The sequence below is a fragment of the Pristis pectinata genome, chromosome 5, assembly GCF_009764475.1.
Source record: "Pristis pectinata isolate sPriPec2 chromosome 5, sPriPec2.1.pri, whole genome shotgun sequence".
NCBI lineage: Eukaryota > Metazoa > Chordata > Chondrichthyes > Rhinopristiformes > Pristidae > Pristis > Pristis pectinata.
The window spans coordinates 51,877,140-51,892,811 of record NC_067409.1 but is presented as its reverse complement, the minus strand read 5'-3'; the positions used below and the strand labels follow the sequence as shown (position 1 = coordinate 51,892,811).

General features: G+C 40.5%; 2 protein-coding genes across 8 annotated transcripts in view; one reads left to right on the top strand and one right to left on the bottom strand.

The window, feature by feature from the left end:
• mocos (molybdenum cofactor sulfurase) overlaps positions 1-371 on the bottom strand; it is a 101,538-nt gene extending 101,167 nt beyond the window's left edge. For both annotated transcript variants that reach the window (XM_052015471.1, XM_052015472.1), the window contains exon 1: positions 137-371. In XM_052015471.1, coding sequence (XP_051871431.1) covers positions 137-257 — 121 coding nt within the window. In that variant the 5' untranslated portion in view covers positions 258-371. The remainder of the gene's footprint in view (positions 1-136) is intronic.
• Positions 372-471: 100 nt separating this feature from the next.
• Positions 472-15,672, top strand: part of zgc:110045 (uncharacterized protein LOC664755 homolog) — a 160,656-nt gene continuing 145,455 nt past the window's right edge. For 2 of the 6 annotated variants that reach the window (XM_052015477.1, XM_052015476.1), the window contains exon 1: positions 10,022-10,674. The gene's annotated coding sequence lies outside the window, so the exon portion shown is untranslated. Of the gene's footprint in view, positions 543-10,021; positions 10,675-10,787; positions 10,900-15,672 lie in introns of those variants that run through there. The other 4 variants (XM_052015475.1, XM_052015478.1, XM_052015474.1 and 1 more) reach the window with 4 other exon arrangements.

The window sequence follows — 15,672 nt, the reverse complement described above, 5'->3', positions numbered from 1 at the left end:
TTGAAGTTCTGGTCTCAACAGCGGCGGGGCACCAGTCCAGGCCCTCTCGGGCAATCCAGCTTTACTCCGACCGATCCAGGACTCCAGTCCGACCGCCCAACCCACCATCCAACGGCCTGAAACCCCGCCCAGTTACCTGCCAATCTGCCGAACTCCCGGGCTCTCACCGCTCCGATCTGCCCCTCGTACCCGTATTGCTTGAAGGTTTCCTGGAACCACTCCTGGCTTGGTAGCGACACCGAGCCGCTCCGCTCCATGCTTCCTCCCCCGGGGAGTAGCGTGCTGCTCCTGCCACCCTACGCTGGAAAGCCGGTGGCTCCTCCCCCCCCCGGTCGAAGAGCAAGGGAGGGACACAGCTGGCGGAGGGCACGTCATTACTTGGAACTGCAAAATTATTTGTTGATGAGTTACTCACTGTGAGATTCCTAGCCTCCGACCTGCTCTTGTAGCCACACAGTATATATGGCTACTTCAGTTCAGTTTCTGGTCGATGGTAAGCCCCGGGATATTGATAGTGGGGGATTCAGTGACGGTAATATCAGGTAACACCTGGATTTTCGTTTGTTGGATAGCTGTAATGTAACTTCACGTGAAATTCTCTCTAACTCAGGCTTTGAGCACAACCCATTCCTAGCAATCATTCGAAGGAACCCACTTCCATCTGTAAGTGTAATCAACCCTGTCCACAGTTCCCTTGTAACACCTGTCATTACAATACAAATATGCCTGCTGATGCATATACCTCCTTCAGCATCTGTGTTCAAATGAGCCCAGGGATGTCCGTGAATTGTTGATTTAATTAATGCTTACCATCACTTTTCACCTACAAGTTGCTTTGAAGGGAAGAATCCGAGTTGATCAGCACAATGTAATGTTCTTACTGTGGAGAACAACGCTGATGTGGAAATTTTGTGCTTAGTCTTATAAATGAAGCTCTGTGGTAAGAAAGATAAGTATGGGTGGGTTATCTAATGAAAGGTTCCACAGGCTAGTCTTGTTTCCACTAGAAGAGGGAGAAGTTGCTTAATTGAAACATACAAGATACTGAGGGGTCTTGGCAGGATGGATATGGAGAGGATGTTTCCTCCTATAGGACAACCTAGAACTCGAGGTCACTCCAGCCACAGAAGCTGCAATCAAGTGCTGATGCAGGGTTTCGACCTGAAACATCGACAATTCCTTTCCTCCCACAGATGCTGCTTGACGGCTGAGTTCTTCCAGCGGGTCGTATGTAGCTGCAATCAACACCTGGCCCTGGTCTGTCCTCAGCCTTCTTTGCAGTTCTTAAAAACATTAGTATAATTTGGCAAAGAACAGGAATATTACAATAGCCTGATTTTGGAGCTGATATTCCACCCGTCTATTTCCCAATCATGCATGCTGGTCTGCCACCCTTACAAATGTCCCTTACCTCAGTCTCTATGAAGTCCAGTCATCTGTCACCTCTGGCCTCAGTGGCAACTGTTGGTCTGAGACAGAAATCATGTAGCAAGGACAAGAAGAGGTTTATAGCCCCAACACACAAAAGAATAGCTCTTACTTTATATTAAATTATAACCTCACTGATACAGTGCTGCCTCCAAATTTATTGGAATTAAAATGAATTCCTATGGCCACTTCTCATCAAATGGACAATTATTCACAAACAGGAAAAGCATGAAACAGGTGTGACCAACAGGCTCCTGGTTGACCTTACTGTTTTGAGAGATACTGATTAAGGTTTCATAGACCAGCGCTCATGGTCCTCTGACAGAAGGTAAATGTTGGGAAAATACTGTAACTTATGAAATATTTTAATGCAAATGGTGGTATAATCCACTACTGAAGTTTATTTTACAAGCATTGTTGCATTTATTTATTAAAATCCTAAAAAATGTATTCCTGCTAAGAAGTTTAAAAAAAAATTTAGGACAGAAAGTATCTCAATTTTATAGACCCAGTTTGCTAATTCTTTCCACAATCGAATGCCCAGGTGATCTGGCATTTTGTTTTGCATAGTGTAACAGGGCAGCAGAAACACAGGGAAGTGCAATGCAGATTGCAATCTCATGCTATCTTCAGCGTAATAGCAAAAGGCCCAGAACAGTGGTGTACTGGGAAGCAGAAGTCCAGTTGGTTAGTGTGTGCTTGCCCAGAACCTCCAAATTTATAGTGGGTTATACTGATTGCTTCCTAAATGGCCAACTCTTATTCTGGGTTGCCAACACATTCTCAAGGGAAATTAGCAAAGGGCAACAAATGCTGACCTTACCAGTGATGCCTACATATAAATAAAACAGGTTAAACATCTTGGAATCTGACAAAACCAACTACTTACAAATTATAGGCAGGTAGACCTCTATTCAGAGAGTGGATAGGCAAGTATGCTGTTGATGGCATCTATAGGATAGTTAATTTTCTACCTGGAGCTTGAGTGATAGTTTTTGAGAAAAAGTCATACTGATGGGGACAGAAAGGATCTCAGTGTAGTTCCACATCAATTATCTTAAAATTAAAATTTGAGAGATTTTTTTTGCAAAAGTGAGTTCACCAAGAAAACTAAGTGGACATAGAGGTCCATGATAACTCTATGAAATTGTTGCATTCATTGTTGAGTTCTGAGGGCTGTAGTCTGCCCAGATGGAAGATGAAATAATATTCCTCAAACCTATATGTTAAGTTTTGTCCAAAGACAGATCAAATTGGCTATGGAAAGGAGAATTAAAGTGAAAGCTCAGGATCACTTTTGTAGACTGAGCAGAGGTGTTCTGCAATGCGATCACTCAATCTATATTTGATTTCTTCAGTGTAGCGGAGACCACATTGTTTTTACCAAATGCAGTATATTAAATTGGAAGGCATTTGGGCACCTGGATGATGGGAAGGGAAGAGGTAAAACGGGAGCTGATGCTTCTCCTGTGGTTGCAAAGTAAGATCCTATTGCCAGCCCATAGACTCCCCCAGTTGTTTTGACTACACTTCCTCCCACCATGCTTCCTGTGGAAACTCCATTTCATTCTTCCCGTTCTCCAGCTCCGTCACATCTGTACTCCTGTTTTCCCTTTCTCTTGACTATGACTCTTGGTTGACTGTACTCTGATCCAAACCTGTTCCTTTTCCTAAACTCATCTGCTTTCCTCCAACTTCCCTCTGCTTTCAACAAATTATCCTCTGTGATTACTGCCACCTTCTACGTGATGCTACAACCAGACACATCTTCCCTCTGCTCCCCTTTCAGCATTCCAAAGGTTTAGTTCCCTCCATGATTCCCCGATTTACTGTACACCCACTTTCCTGACAGCACCTTCAATGAGTTCCATCACCAGAACCAACTATTTCCATCTCTGCAGATGCTGCCTGACCTATTAAATATTTTTTAGTGTTTTCAGTTTTTATTTAAGATTACCTAGCATCTGCTGTATTTTTGTTATTTGATTCATGGTTAACTTATACTTTATTTCTCTTAAGATGCTTGTTGGCAGCCCTCTAGCTTTAATGTGATCCCAATGAACTTGATGGCAGCAGGTTTGGAAGAATTAAACCTTGAAAGGTTGTGAAGCCATTTTAGCCAGCAGTGAAATCAATCTGCCAGACACCATTCAAATAACATCAAAAAACATCTAATAAATCCAATACTACTCCAAAAGCAGACATTTTCCAGCTTTGTTTGTAGATTTCATAAAGTACGTGCAATTTTCCAGTAACTGTAAATTAACTTCTGTTAATTGCAATATGAAAATTACTGCACACTTAACAGATTAATGTATGACCCTAGATACACAAGGGATACTGCACACTTAACAGATTAATGTTTGACCCTAGATACACAAGAGACTGCAGATGCTGGAATATGAAGCAACACACGAAACTCAGCAGGTCAGGCAGTATCTATGGAGGGAAATAGACAGTCGGCATTTTGGGTTGAGACCCTTTTTGGACTGAAAGGTAGAGGGGAGATAGCCAGTATAAAAAGATGGAGGGAAGGGGTGGAGCAAGAATTGATAGGCGATAGGTGGAACCAGGTGATGGATGGGATAGGTAGATTGGGGTGGAGGGAGAGTGGGAATGGTGTCAGAAGCTGGGAGGTGATGGGTGGAAATGACAAAGGCTGAAGATGATGGAATCAGATAGGAGAGGAAGGTGGAGCACGGAATAAAGGGAGAGAGGTGGGGAGGGGAACTAGTGGGAGGAGTCTGTGGGTGATGGGCAGATGGAAAGGGTGGGGGAGGGGAAAGAGATATGGTGATGGGGCCAGGTGGATCAGGAGGAGAGAGAAAAGGGACAGAGGAGGAGCAGTTACTGTAAGTTCATGTTCATGCTGCCAGGTTGCAGACTGTCCAGGCAGAATATAAGGCATTGTTCCTCTAATTTGTGTTTAGCCTCATCTTGCAATAGAAGAGGCCAAAAACAAGCATTTTGGTGTTGGAAAGGGAAGGAGAATTAAAATGGCTGGCAACCAGGAAATCCCAATGGCCACGGCGCACAAAGTGAAGGTGCTCAGCGAAGCAGTCACTCAGTCTGTGTCTGGTCTCGCTGATGTGGAGGAGGCTGCAGCGGGAGCACCTAATGCAATAGATAAAACCAGGGTATTCATGTGTGAAAGACTGCCTCACCTGGAAGGGTGGTTTAGGGCCTAGGATGATGGTGAGGTGTTACACCTCTTGCAGGTGTGACACCTCTTGCGATTACAGGGGAGAGTGCCTGGGTAGGGAGGGGGATGTGTGGGGAGGGATGAGCAGACCAGGGAGTCAAGGAGAGAGTGATCCTTGCGGAAAGCAGAAAGGGGAGGGGAAGATGTGGTTGGTGGTGGGATCCCGTAGTACAGTAGATGGTGGAAGTTGGGAAAATGATATGTTGGATGCATGGGTTGATGGGTCTACTAAAAAAACTGACTTCCACAACTACCTTGACTGCACCTCCTCCCACCCTGTCACTTGCAAGGATGCCATTCCTTTTTCTCAGTTCCTCCATCTCCACCACATCTGTTCTTGAGCTCAGGCCTCCATTCCAAGATATCTGAGAGCTCCTACTTTTTCAGAAAACAGGGCATCCCCCCTGCTGTTATTGATGAAGACCTCACCCGCATTTCCTCTATTTCCTGCGCTTCTGTCCTTACCCCATAGCCCCCCACCCTCCCCAACAGAATGGGGTAGATTTCCTCTGGTCCTCATCTACCAGCCCACCAACTGGGAAGTTGTCAGGGTTAGTTTAAAAAGTATTATTAATAACTGCTATAAATGCATGGTTAGAAATTGTGCCTTCTGCATGATAGCTAAAGGGAAAATAGAGGAATAACAAAAATGAGTAAAGCATTTGAACAGAAGGATAACTAGACTGTGATGCCTAAACAAGCAGCTTTTTTTATACACATTGCCGACAGGAACAAATCGAATAAAATATGGGTGCATATTCAACTTGTAGGGCATTAAGTGATAGCTATTAATGATGGTCAAGACTAGGAACTAATTATATCAGCTAATAAGGTCTGTAGGAAAAATAAAGAAAATGCTAAAGATGAAGTTGTCTTAACAAACCAGGATAAAAATGGAGTGACGGTGATCCAAGATTTAAAGAGGGCTGAGCAGTAGTTAAGACAGAAGTAATGAAAAAGGATTTAAGACTGTAGTGGAAGTGGTGTATGCTTCCATGGTAGAGGTTGTCAAGCAGCAGAATGCATAAATGCAAGGATCTGAACAAGGATGTAGCAGTGACAGAGTGATTTTAATGGAGGATTTAACTTTCATGTAGATTGGAATAAAAAGACTAGCTCCTGTCAAAAGTGAAGTAAATCTTTTGAGTCCATTCAGGATAGTTTTCTGCATCAATGGTGTAGAGATTTATCCAAAGTCTAGTAATATTAAATGCATGACATAGTAATGCCTGTGCATAACCTTCAAAAGAATCAGATTTTGGAAGCTACTTCATTATTGTTTTGTGCTGCCAATAAATTTGATCAATTTCTAGCTGAATATTTCTAGAACTAATAAGGGAGCAGGTAGTATTAAATCTCACCAAATAATAGAATATGAACATTCAGCTAATAGTGATCACAATATCATTTAATTTACTGTTGTGTTTGGAAGGGACAGATGTGAAAATAAGATTCTAGATTTGGGTAAGGCTGACTTCAATGTGATAAGGCTGATTGTGATAAACCAGGTAAATCTATTAATGGCAAATGATCAGTGGGAAGTGTTTGAAAATAAATTTAATACAATAAAAATAACAGGGGCAAGGGGTGTACAGCCATGGAAGAGATATGGATGACTAAAGAGGTGATCATTTAAAACTCAATGAAAAAGCATACAGAAAACAACAAAAGGTGGGAAAACAGCTTGTTAGTGCTATAAAAAGGGACTATGTAACAAAGCTTACAAGGGATTTTAAAATAAACATATGATTAAAATCAGCAAAAAAAAGAACTCAAAAGCAATGTCAAAAACAATGAGTAATAAAGTAAATAAAAGTAAGGAAATAAAGGGCATATTGAATAATTACTTTGCATCACTATTTACAGAAGAAGATCACATCCCAGATATACTAAAATACTAAAAGTTAATCAAGTATGGCAGCTCTGTTTTGAAAATTAACTTAAGCAAAATAACATTAATATAGAGGACACTGTAATGAAATCTTACTAATTCCCAGGACCACATGGTTTCCATCCAATGGTTTTCGTGAAAGTAAATGAGAACATTGCAGATGTCTTCCAAAGTTTAGTTAATTTGGGAGCTGTTCCTTTAGATGGGTAAGTATTCCCTCACCATTTAAGAAAACCATTGAAATATAGATCAGTTTGTCTAAAACCTTTGCTGGGAAATTATTAAAGTGTATAAGTGGCCTTGGAGAATCAATTTTATTTTTTCATAATTTCAACAGATATCAATTTATTTACAGTAAAAGCTTTGTAATCCAGTATTTTACAAACCAACGTTTCAGAGGGAGCAACGGGCTTGATAAAAGGTTAGAAGTGAAGGGGTGGGCGGGCTGATTGACAAGCAGCCCTGAGGGAGTGCTGGATCACTGGTGAAGCCGCACTGAGAGAGTGGCCAGATAGAACCTTAATTAACCAGCATTTTTATTGACTGGAACCTGTCTGGTCCAGCATGTGCAGATGAAGGAGATTTTACTATAACTCAATTTGTATTGATTTGAATTTTCAGGATTGCACAATATTAGGGGTGAGAGGGCAGACAATTTATTAACACTATTAAAGGCAATATAAGAAGTGAATATGCATAAATTAATAAATTATGCTTGTTTTAACTCAATGTGTCATTTAACAATATTACATTTGCAAGAAAAAATGAGAAATAAAAATAATCTCAAGTCCTTTGTTCAAGTTACTGCATTGTGTACCTAAATTGATTTAATTCATCTCATTGGAGGTCAGATCCAGGTATACAAGGTGGGAAGGAGTAGCCCCTGAACATTGACTCCAGATTCCAGGATGTTTTGCAGTATTAGGGCAAGGAAACTTCCTCCTGAATCCTATTACTGCCCTCCAAAAGCTGATGAATTAATGCTCTTCAATGTTGAACAACACTTGGAAAAAGCAGTGAAAATTGTAAGAGGACACAATTTACCATGAATTTGGGACTTCAGAGTCCATCATTAAGGGTAGCTATTTAGTATCTTGAACCATAGATGCAGCCTGATCTGCTGAGTATTTCCAGCATTTTCGATTTTGTTTTAGACATCCTCCACAGTGTTGTGTAGAACGATGTTAAATGGGATAGGGATCGACACAGAACAGATTTAGCAGATCAAAATTGGACATGCTGTGGGCATCAGCAGCAGTAGAAATGTTTACCATCACAATCCATAACCTCAAGACTTGTCATATTTCTCACTCTGCAATTACAATTAAGTCAGGGAATCAGTTCTGGTACATGGAGGAATGCAGAAGGGCATGTTGGAAGCAGCAGCAAATATACCTAAAAATGCCAACCTGGTGAAGCTGCAACACAGCACTGGATGCATTTTAAACAGCATCCAATAGACAGCTAAGCAATATCACAGTCGACAGATCAGATCAAAGCTCTGCAGTCTGGTTACATTCAGTTGTGAATTCTGCTGGAAAATTAGACAACCAACTGGAGCAGGAGGCTCCAAGAACATTCTCATCCTCCATGGCTCAGCATGTCAGTGTTAAGGTCAAAGCCAAAGCATTCACAATGATGCTCAGATGGAAGTGTTGAGTAGATAGTATATCTGGGCTACCTCCTGAGATCTCCATTATTAGAGGCCAGTTTTTTCAACCAATTTGGTTCACTCTATATGATATGAAGAAATAGCTGACTGCACTGAAAAGAGGAAAGGTCCTGGAACTAACTACCCCACTAGACCAGTTGTAAGCCATGTTCATATACGCACTAAACTATAAAGTTACTAACAGATTAAGTGAATGGGTAAAACAATGACAGCGATTAATCAAACATAAGCAGAACAGAGTTGTTAGGGGGAAGTCTTCTCTGACCAATGTGAAGTTTTTGAAGAGGTAACATAATTTATTGATTGACTATATTGACTTCACTAAGGCCTTTGACAAAATCCCACACAGGAGACTGGTCCAAAAGATTAAAGCCCATGGGATCCAAGTCAAATTGGCAAATTGGATCCAAAATTGGCTTGGGGTTAGGAAGCAGAGATTGATGGTGGAGGGTTGTTTGTGATTGGAAGCCTGTAACCAGTGGTGTACCACAGGAATGGGTGCTTGGACCTTTGTTATCATATACAGTAACAATATGAATATGAATGTAGGAAGAATGATCAGGAAGTTTGCAGAATACATGAACATTGGTGGGTTTGTTGATAGTGAGGAGAGGTTACAGGAAGATGTTGGTTGGTAAAAGGGGCAGAACAATGACAAATGGAATTTAATCCTGGAAAGTACAAGGTGATGCACTTTGTGAGGACTAATAAAGATCATACACATGAATTGTAGGGGCCTAGAGAATATTGAGGAGCAGAGGGACATCAGTATACAAATCTAAAGATCCTGGAAGGTGATAGTACAGGTAGATAAGGTGGTGAAGAAAGCAATATGGAATATCAGCTTTCATTATCTGGGCATAGAATATAAGAACAAGGAGGTTATGGTACTGCTTTATAAGACAATGTTCCAGCTGTGGGCTAACCAATATGTACAGTTCTGATCCCTACACAATAGAAAGGATGAGACTGCACTGGAGACCCTGCAGGGGAAATTCACCAGGATGTTGTCTGAGATGGTGCCTTTCACTTATGAGGAGAGACTACACGGGGTAGGTTTGTTTTATTTGGAGTGGAGGAGGCTGAGGGGGATCTGATTATGAGGAGCATAGAAAGGGTAGTGAATAGGAAACTTTTTCCCATAATTGAGGTTTCAAAAACTAGAAGTTTTGAGATAAGGGGAAAGAGATTTAGAACGGATCTGAGTAAGATTTTTTTTTAAACCCAGGTTTTTGGAATCTGGAATGCACTGCCTGAATGGGTCGTGGAAGCAGCTACTCTCTGATGTAGCGGACCCAGGTTGCTACTCCCCCTCTTACACATCGGGGCTCCGGTTCAGGAGCTCCCTTTGACACACCGTGGTCCTGTTTTTCGTGGTCTCTTTGAAATCACTGTGCCTCTGTTTCTTGCACTCCTTGGAAATTCGCTTGGTTCTGTTTCCTGCACTCCCTTAAAATTTACTGGATTCACTATTTTTATGTACTTCTGTACTCTGTAACATCTAAAAAAACTAATTAAGGTATTAATTGGAGTAACATCCAATAATGCAGAAAATCTGCCAGACCGGCACTACCAAAGTCCCGAGCATACTAGATCAACAGTTTTACTTACCATCTACAGGCTCTTAAGCATCTGTGCATATGTCTAAACCTGATTGTTGAGCCTTTAATTTTAATACTTAAAAATATACATATTTTCGAGCCAATTGTAGATTTACGGCCATTTTATATTTTTAGCCGCATGCTTATTTTATTGGCAAAATGGGCGTGGGAATGGACAGATCTTTTGGGGTCTCACTTGCAGGATGTGCCCGCGAAGGAAGAATTTCACAGTGACAGCGTTGCAATCATTCGCGTGTTTTTACTGCTGGGGACAAAAATGTTACCCCCGCGGCGTTGTTGTTACTCCGATGTTACCGCCAACATCAGGGCGCTGACTCCCCGCGTGTACCTCAGTGACTTACGTCGCGGACCCGGGGGGCGGGAAGCTCGTGCAGTGCTTGGGCCGCGCGCCGCCGCCGCCCTTGGCGTCAGGCGGCTGGTGCTGCGGTTGGCTGGCGCGCGGGCCGTGCCCCTCCCGCCCAATGACAGCGCGCTCCGCCGGCGAGGGCGACCCGGGCTCCGGGCAGTTGGCGGGGGAGCGCGGTGCGCGAGCGGAGTCAGTTGAGCGCGCGTCACGCCTGCATCCGTCTCGACCCGGGTTGGTGGCGGGCGGTTAACCAAGAGCTGACAGCAGCGGAGAACGGGGGCAGCTCATCTTGTGCCGACTTTCTTCGATGCAAGAGAGAACTAAGAAGACGACGAATCAGAGGAGCGGGACAAACATCTGCGCTGTTATCTGGGCGATTAGTGACTTGTACCTTTGTTTAGATCCCCCGACTCCCCAGCCCTTCGCTTCCCTGTCTTGTATCTAATTCTCATATCTCCGCACCCTCCTCTGCCCCTCCACGTTTGCATCCCCCCAAAACCCTCCTGTGTCCAGGTGAGTTTGTCTTTTCATCACTTCCTTTTCTTTTGTGAAGCCGTGTAGAGTTGTGTTTTTTTCCCCCTTTTTTTTGGAGGGCTCCGGCTGTGACTGTGTGTTCCCCTTTGAAGTGAGCAGCAGCTTGTCCCTTCGTGCAACCTCAGCATCATCCAAATGTGCCGCCTCATTGTGAGAGAGTGAGCCGCGACAGTGCATGGTGTGCGTGTGTTTGCGGAAGGGCATGTGAGTTACAGCAGCAAATTGTTTTCTGTTTATGTAACTTTCGTGATATCGTCAAATCAACCGCAGGAGAAAAGAGTGGCGGGCGCGAACTACTGATGCGATTTCTAATAAAACTGGCTTTGAAATGTCGCATTCAATAAACTCCGACAGATTTCAGTTACTTAAATGTTCATCGTTTCTTTACCATTATTGAGTAGCTGAATTTAGTCATGCGAAATTTTAATGCAAGGCATTGGGTTTAATGGGACTACAAAGAAATAAATAAAACCCGATTTGCGTTAGAATTAATTGATTTTTTTTGTTTTATTGTGGTCTTTTTTTTAATTAACAACCCGCTATTAGCGATCCTGTCAACTAGGCACATAGAATCGGCAGATTGACTTTTAAAGAATATTTTAAAATTGCTGCCGAACTCGTTCGATCATTTCGTAATTGTCTTTAACTACGTGGATACTAGGATAAATTTAACGAGTGCGTTAAAATATCACACATCTACGAAAACTAATTATCCGATTATCAGTTTAATTTAAAACTCTTATATTCTAAAAAAAAATTCCATTGTTAAATAGCTAATACTGAGCAGCTCGAGGACTGATGTAATCCTTCTTTCTATTTTTATGTAAGTACTACTTTATCTTGTTCTGATCAAGCGAAGATGCAGAACTTGACGGGATTCACAGCCTTGTGTGCTTCCTATAGTCATCCATACGTGTAATTCAAATGTTAGTCAATTTAGAACCTTTCAGAAGAAACCTGATTATACTTGTTCTCTTTCCCTTTCGTCCACTACAATGTGCAGAAGATTTTAAATAATCCTTGATTTTCTGATTTTTTTTTAATGAGATAATTGGCAAGAGGCAACCAGTTTGTAGGATTAGCTTATTTTTGCTGGATAGCACTTTGCATATAATAAATATCCTTAGTGCTTCACAATTCTTGCTTGCTAGCATAATTTTAACTCGGTTTTGCTTTCAGCGTGACTTTAATAATTGATGTGGCTACTTTCAGATGTGGTCTGGAAGAGGGTGATGGGTTGCCAGAGCTGACGTTTGATTTGTGTAGTGACTGAACAGGGATAAACTGGTGCTACCATCTGTTGCCAGGTTAGGTGCTAATTAGGAAGGATGCCTATGGTGTTCAAATTGCAATGGTTATGTGTATATATAGAAAACAGATGACGTGAGCTGTCTTTAAAATGTCAATAACTAGAGGTCACATTTTTAACTACACATTGGTATGTTTGGCAAAAAAAGAGTTCTTGCCTTTCAGATTGTAAAAGGAGTGGATTGGACACTTTTTGAACAAAACTGCTCCAAATAGAAAATTGCATTAAGGTAGTGGCCTTTGATTAACATTAACCTAACACAGGTGACAAATAAAATATAAAATAATCACTTATAAAGCACCTTTAACATAATTTAACAAATTTAAGGCAGAGGCATTATCAAACAAAATTTAAGAAGTTATTTATCCATTTCTCACAAAAGATACTACTCTTCCCATCTAGCATGGGTGACTTAAAACAGTATGTATACTAAGAGAAGGTAAACAAAATCCTCATGACATTTTAAAATATGAATAAAAACTTTTTTTTGATACAGGCCCAATGGCCGAACACGTCCATACCAACCATAGTGCCCACCCAGCTAGTCCCAATTTCCTGCATTTGGTCTATATCCCTCTAAGCCCTGCTCCTGCATGTAACTATCCAAGTGCTTCTTAAATGATACTATTGTACCTGCCTCAACCACTTCCTCTGGCAGCTCGTTCCATATATTCACCGTCCTCTGCGTAAAAAAAAAAAAGTTGTACTTGAAATATTGTATAGCTATATTTTAAATTGAGTGTTAGGTTTGTATAAAAGTACTTTTAACATGGTGTTTCTGGTTCTCAACTACATAAAATTGTGTATCAATATCTTGCTGTTTAAGATTTAATTTTTTTTCAATTCTGTTATGAGAATGTGTAACACTGAGTGCATATAGATGTATGAATTTAATTTGGTTTGTTGTTCATTTTTCTTAAGTGGAATTTCCCTCTAGAGTTTTAGGGAAGGCACAGGTTTGTTGCAGTTCTGTTAAACTGTATTGTAAATATGTTTCTGAGGCTGAGAAAAATGATTTTTATTTCCTTTTTGGCTGTAAATTTCTCCCCCTTTTCCTCCTTTCTTCCCCATCCCCCTCCCATTTAAACTCTCAATCAAGCCATCAACTGGATTTTTGTCCTGTCGTTCATGAATCACTAATGCTGTGTTAGTGTGGACTTGTTTGAATTTGATCCTAATTTTTATTTTATTTTCCACCTCACCTATTGTATAATCCTGGTTCCATTAGCGCTTGATAGTAAACCAACTTGATCTCCCCAAGGTCTTCTCATTCATGCTTAATGTAGTCTTCTTCCCTACTTGCTTCCCACAATTGGTATTCTGAGTTGCTGCATTATCTAACTACAGCATAATGCCAGAACATTTCAAGATATGAAATATTGACCTTGCCATCCTCTGCGGGCATGGATGCAGACATTCTGAAAATGAAGGCAGATATCCGGGATGCATCTACCAACAGAACTGTAAATGCAGTACATTCATATTATAATTGGGTGTAGTTTTTAAAATGGGAAGAATGTTATCAGCAGAAAATGATATGGTCCAGCTATTGTTATAGTCCAGCATACTGAAGAATACATCATCATGCGTCGACAGTATCAGATTTCTGAAACAGTAATTTCTGTACAATGCAATTTCGTCTGAAGTTACTTGGCTGTATTTCTGCAAAGGGATTATCTGGGTTCCCTGGATGTTGTAAAGAAAGACTTTGCATTGGTTTGAATACTAATGGATTCCTATGGCTTGAACATCTCTTTATCTCATGTGAAATTTGAAGAAAGAAATACGACACTATCAGTTGATAGAAAAAAGGCATTGTTTATTTGTATCTTCTTAATTTAGGCAATATTTGTTCAGACTACCTTCGTGATGAAGCCAGTGTCCATTTTGTTGGAAGACTTTGCAGCTGCTTTTGAGTGACTGGACGGTTTACATTATTAAATGCTCTGTCTCTCATAATGTTAGTTTGTTGAGGCAGTGTTTGGTGTACAACAAAAGGCCAGCTCCCCAGAGCCATGGAGATAACAGAACAGATGGTAAAGACATTCAACAGTTCTCTAATTGTAGAGTTTACTGTTATTGATTAACACAAAATGGGAGATTTATGTCAGGGAAATGAATGTTGCTCATTATTGCTAAACAAAGTGATATATTTTTAATTACATTTATCAGGTTTTTTTTATTGAAATATAAAACTTGTAAATGTTTTGCTGGTTGCTTTGAATGGCATAAACACCAATGTGGACTATTTTTTTTCATTTCAAGTTTTGGGGAAAATATATTGAATTTAATGTTTCTCCAAAACAGAGGACATAAGGTAAACATTTTTACATCAATTCGAGGTCTTTCAAATTTCTTCATATTCAGCGTTGGTTAGATTTCAGCTTGAGGTTCTACTTTTGTGATATATTGTGCTAACTGCTGCAAAATTAATTCATGCATCACTTTTGTTTCAATGAGAATGAACTTGTTCTATAATTTTAAGTTTCTTTTGTATACCAGGTGCTGTGAATTGCATCACCAATGAGTGGTACCATAGAGTGGTGAGACGCAAAAGAAAGTGCATGTTGCTTATGGATCATTTATGTTTTCTGGTGTTTCTGGAGATAGTAATATAAGTAAACTAGTGCGTGCCTCTAGAAACACAAGTGTATTAGCTTAAGAGGATTTGTTCCTTGCCCCAAGGTAGTGCTTGGTGAATATAGAATTGACACTGACACCACCAAGTCTGAGTTTTGGTTTTGGCTGTGGACTAGTGCAGGCTAGCAATACAATGTTACAGTTTCTGGCAGGTAAATATGTTTCACTGAGATCAAGGAAGATTGAGGGTAAAAAATTAAGTGGTTATGATTATGAATATAGAGTAACTTTAACCTTGATTGGAGTATCAAAATGTCAGGCTCTGTTCCTTCCAATCTTGCAAACGCTGCTGGAAAAAGAATGTTTGTGTTGGGTGAGTAAGGATTTATGATTTATGCAGTGCATTTTAGGTTAATCTAACATTTTCTGTGTTCACTCATGAAAATTGTTTTTTCATTGATGCTGAAGGATTACCCATGCATATTTGGCATATTGTCCAATTTTCAAAATATACTCTGTATTGCAAAGCTGCATCAAAGGAAAGGGGGCAATTGGAACCAATTGGTGAAGTACCAATGATCACTGAATGCTGTGGAGGTACTAATAGATTGGTACTCGGCAAAACATAGCACGGTGTTTTAAATGCAGTCAGAATATGCACAGGCATCTGCAAATCCATTGTGTAAGAAAAATTAAAATTGTTCATCAGTACCATAGTAATCCAGAACACAGATCTAAACATGGATTTAGAAGGAACATGTCCTTCATCTTTGAGGTGGTGATAGCTCAATTGGACTGTGAAATGCCTTGTGATGTACTGCACCTGAACTTGTGAAAGGCATTTGATAAAGCTGTACTTAAAAAGGCTGATCGTTAAAATCAACGCTGTGATAATTTGGGTTTAGCTTTAGGAATGTTGAAGATAAATAATGGTAAGTACTCATTAGAGAGAGGAGTCACATTGGGGTGAGTGGAAGGTGCTGAATGGTGATATTTGGGTCCAGCATAACTTATAACTTGCATAAATGACATTGATCCATAAATATAATATAAAATCTTCAAATTTATGGATGCTATAAAAGCAGGAA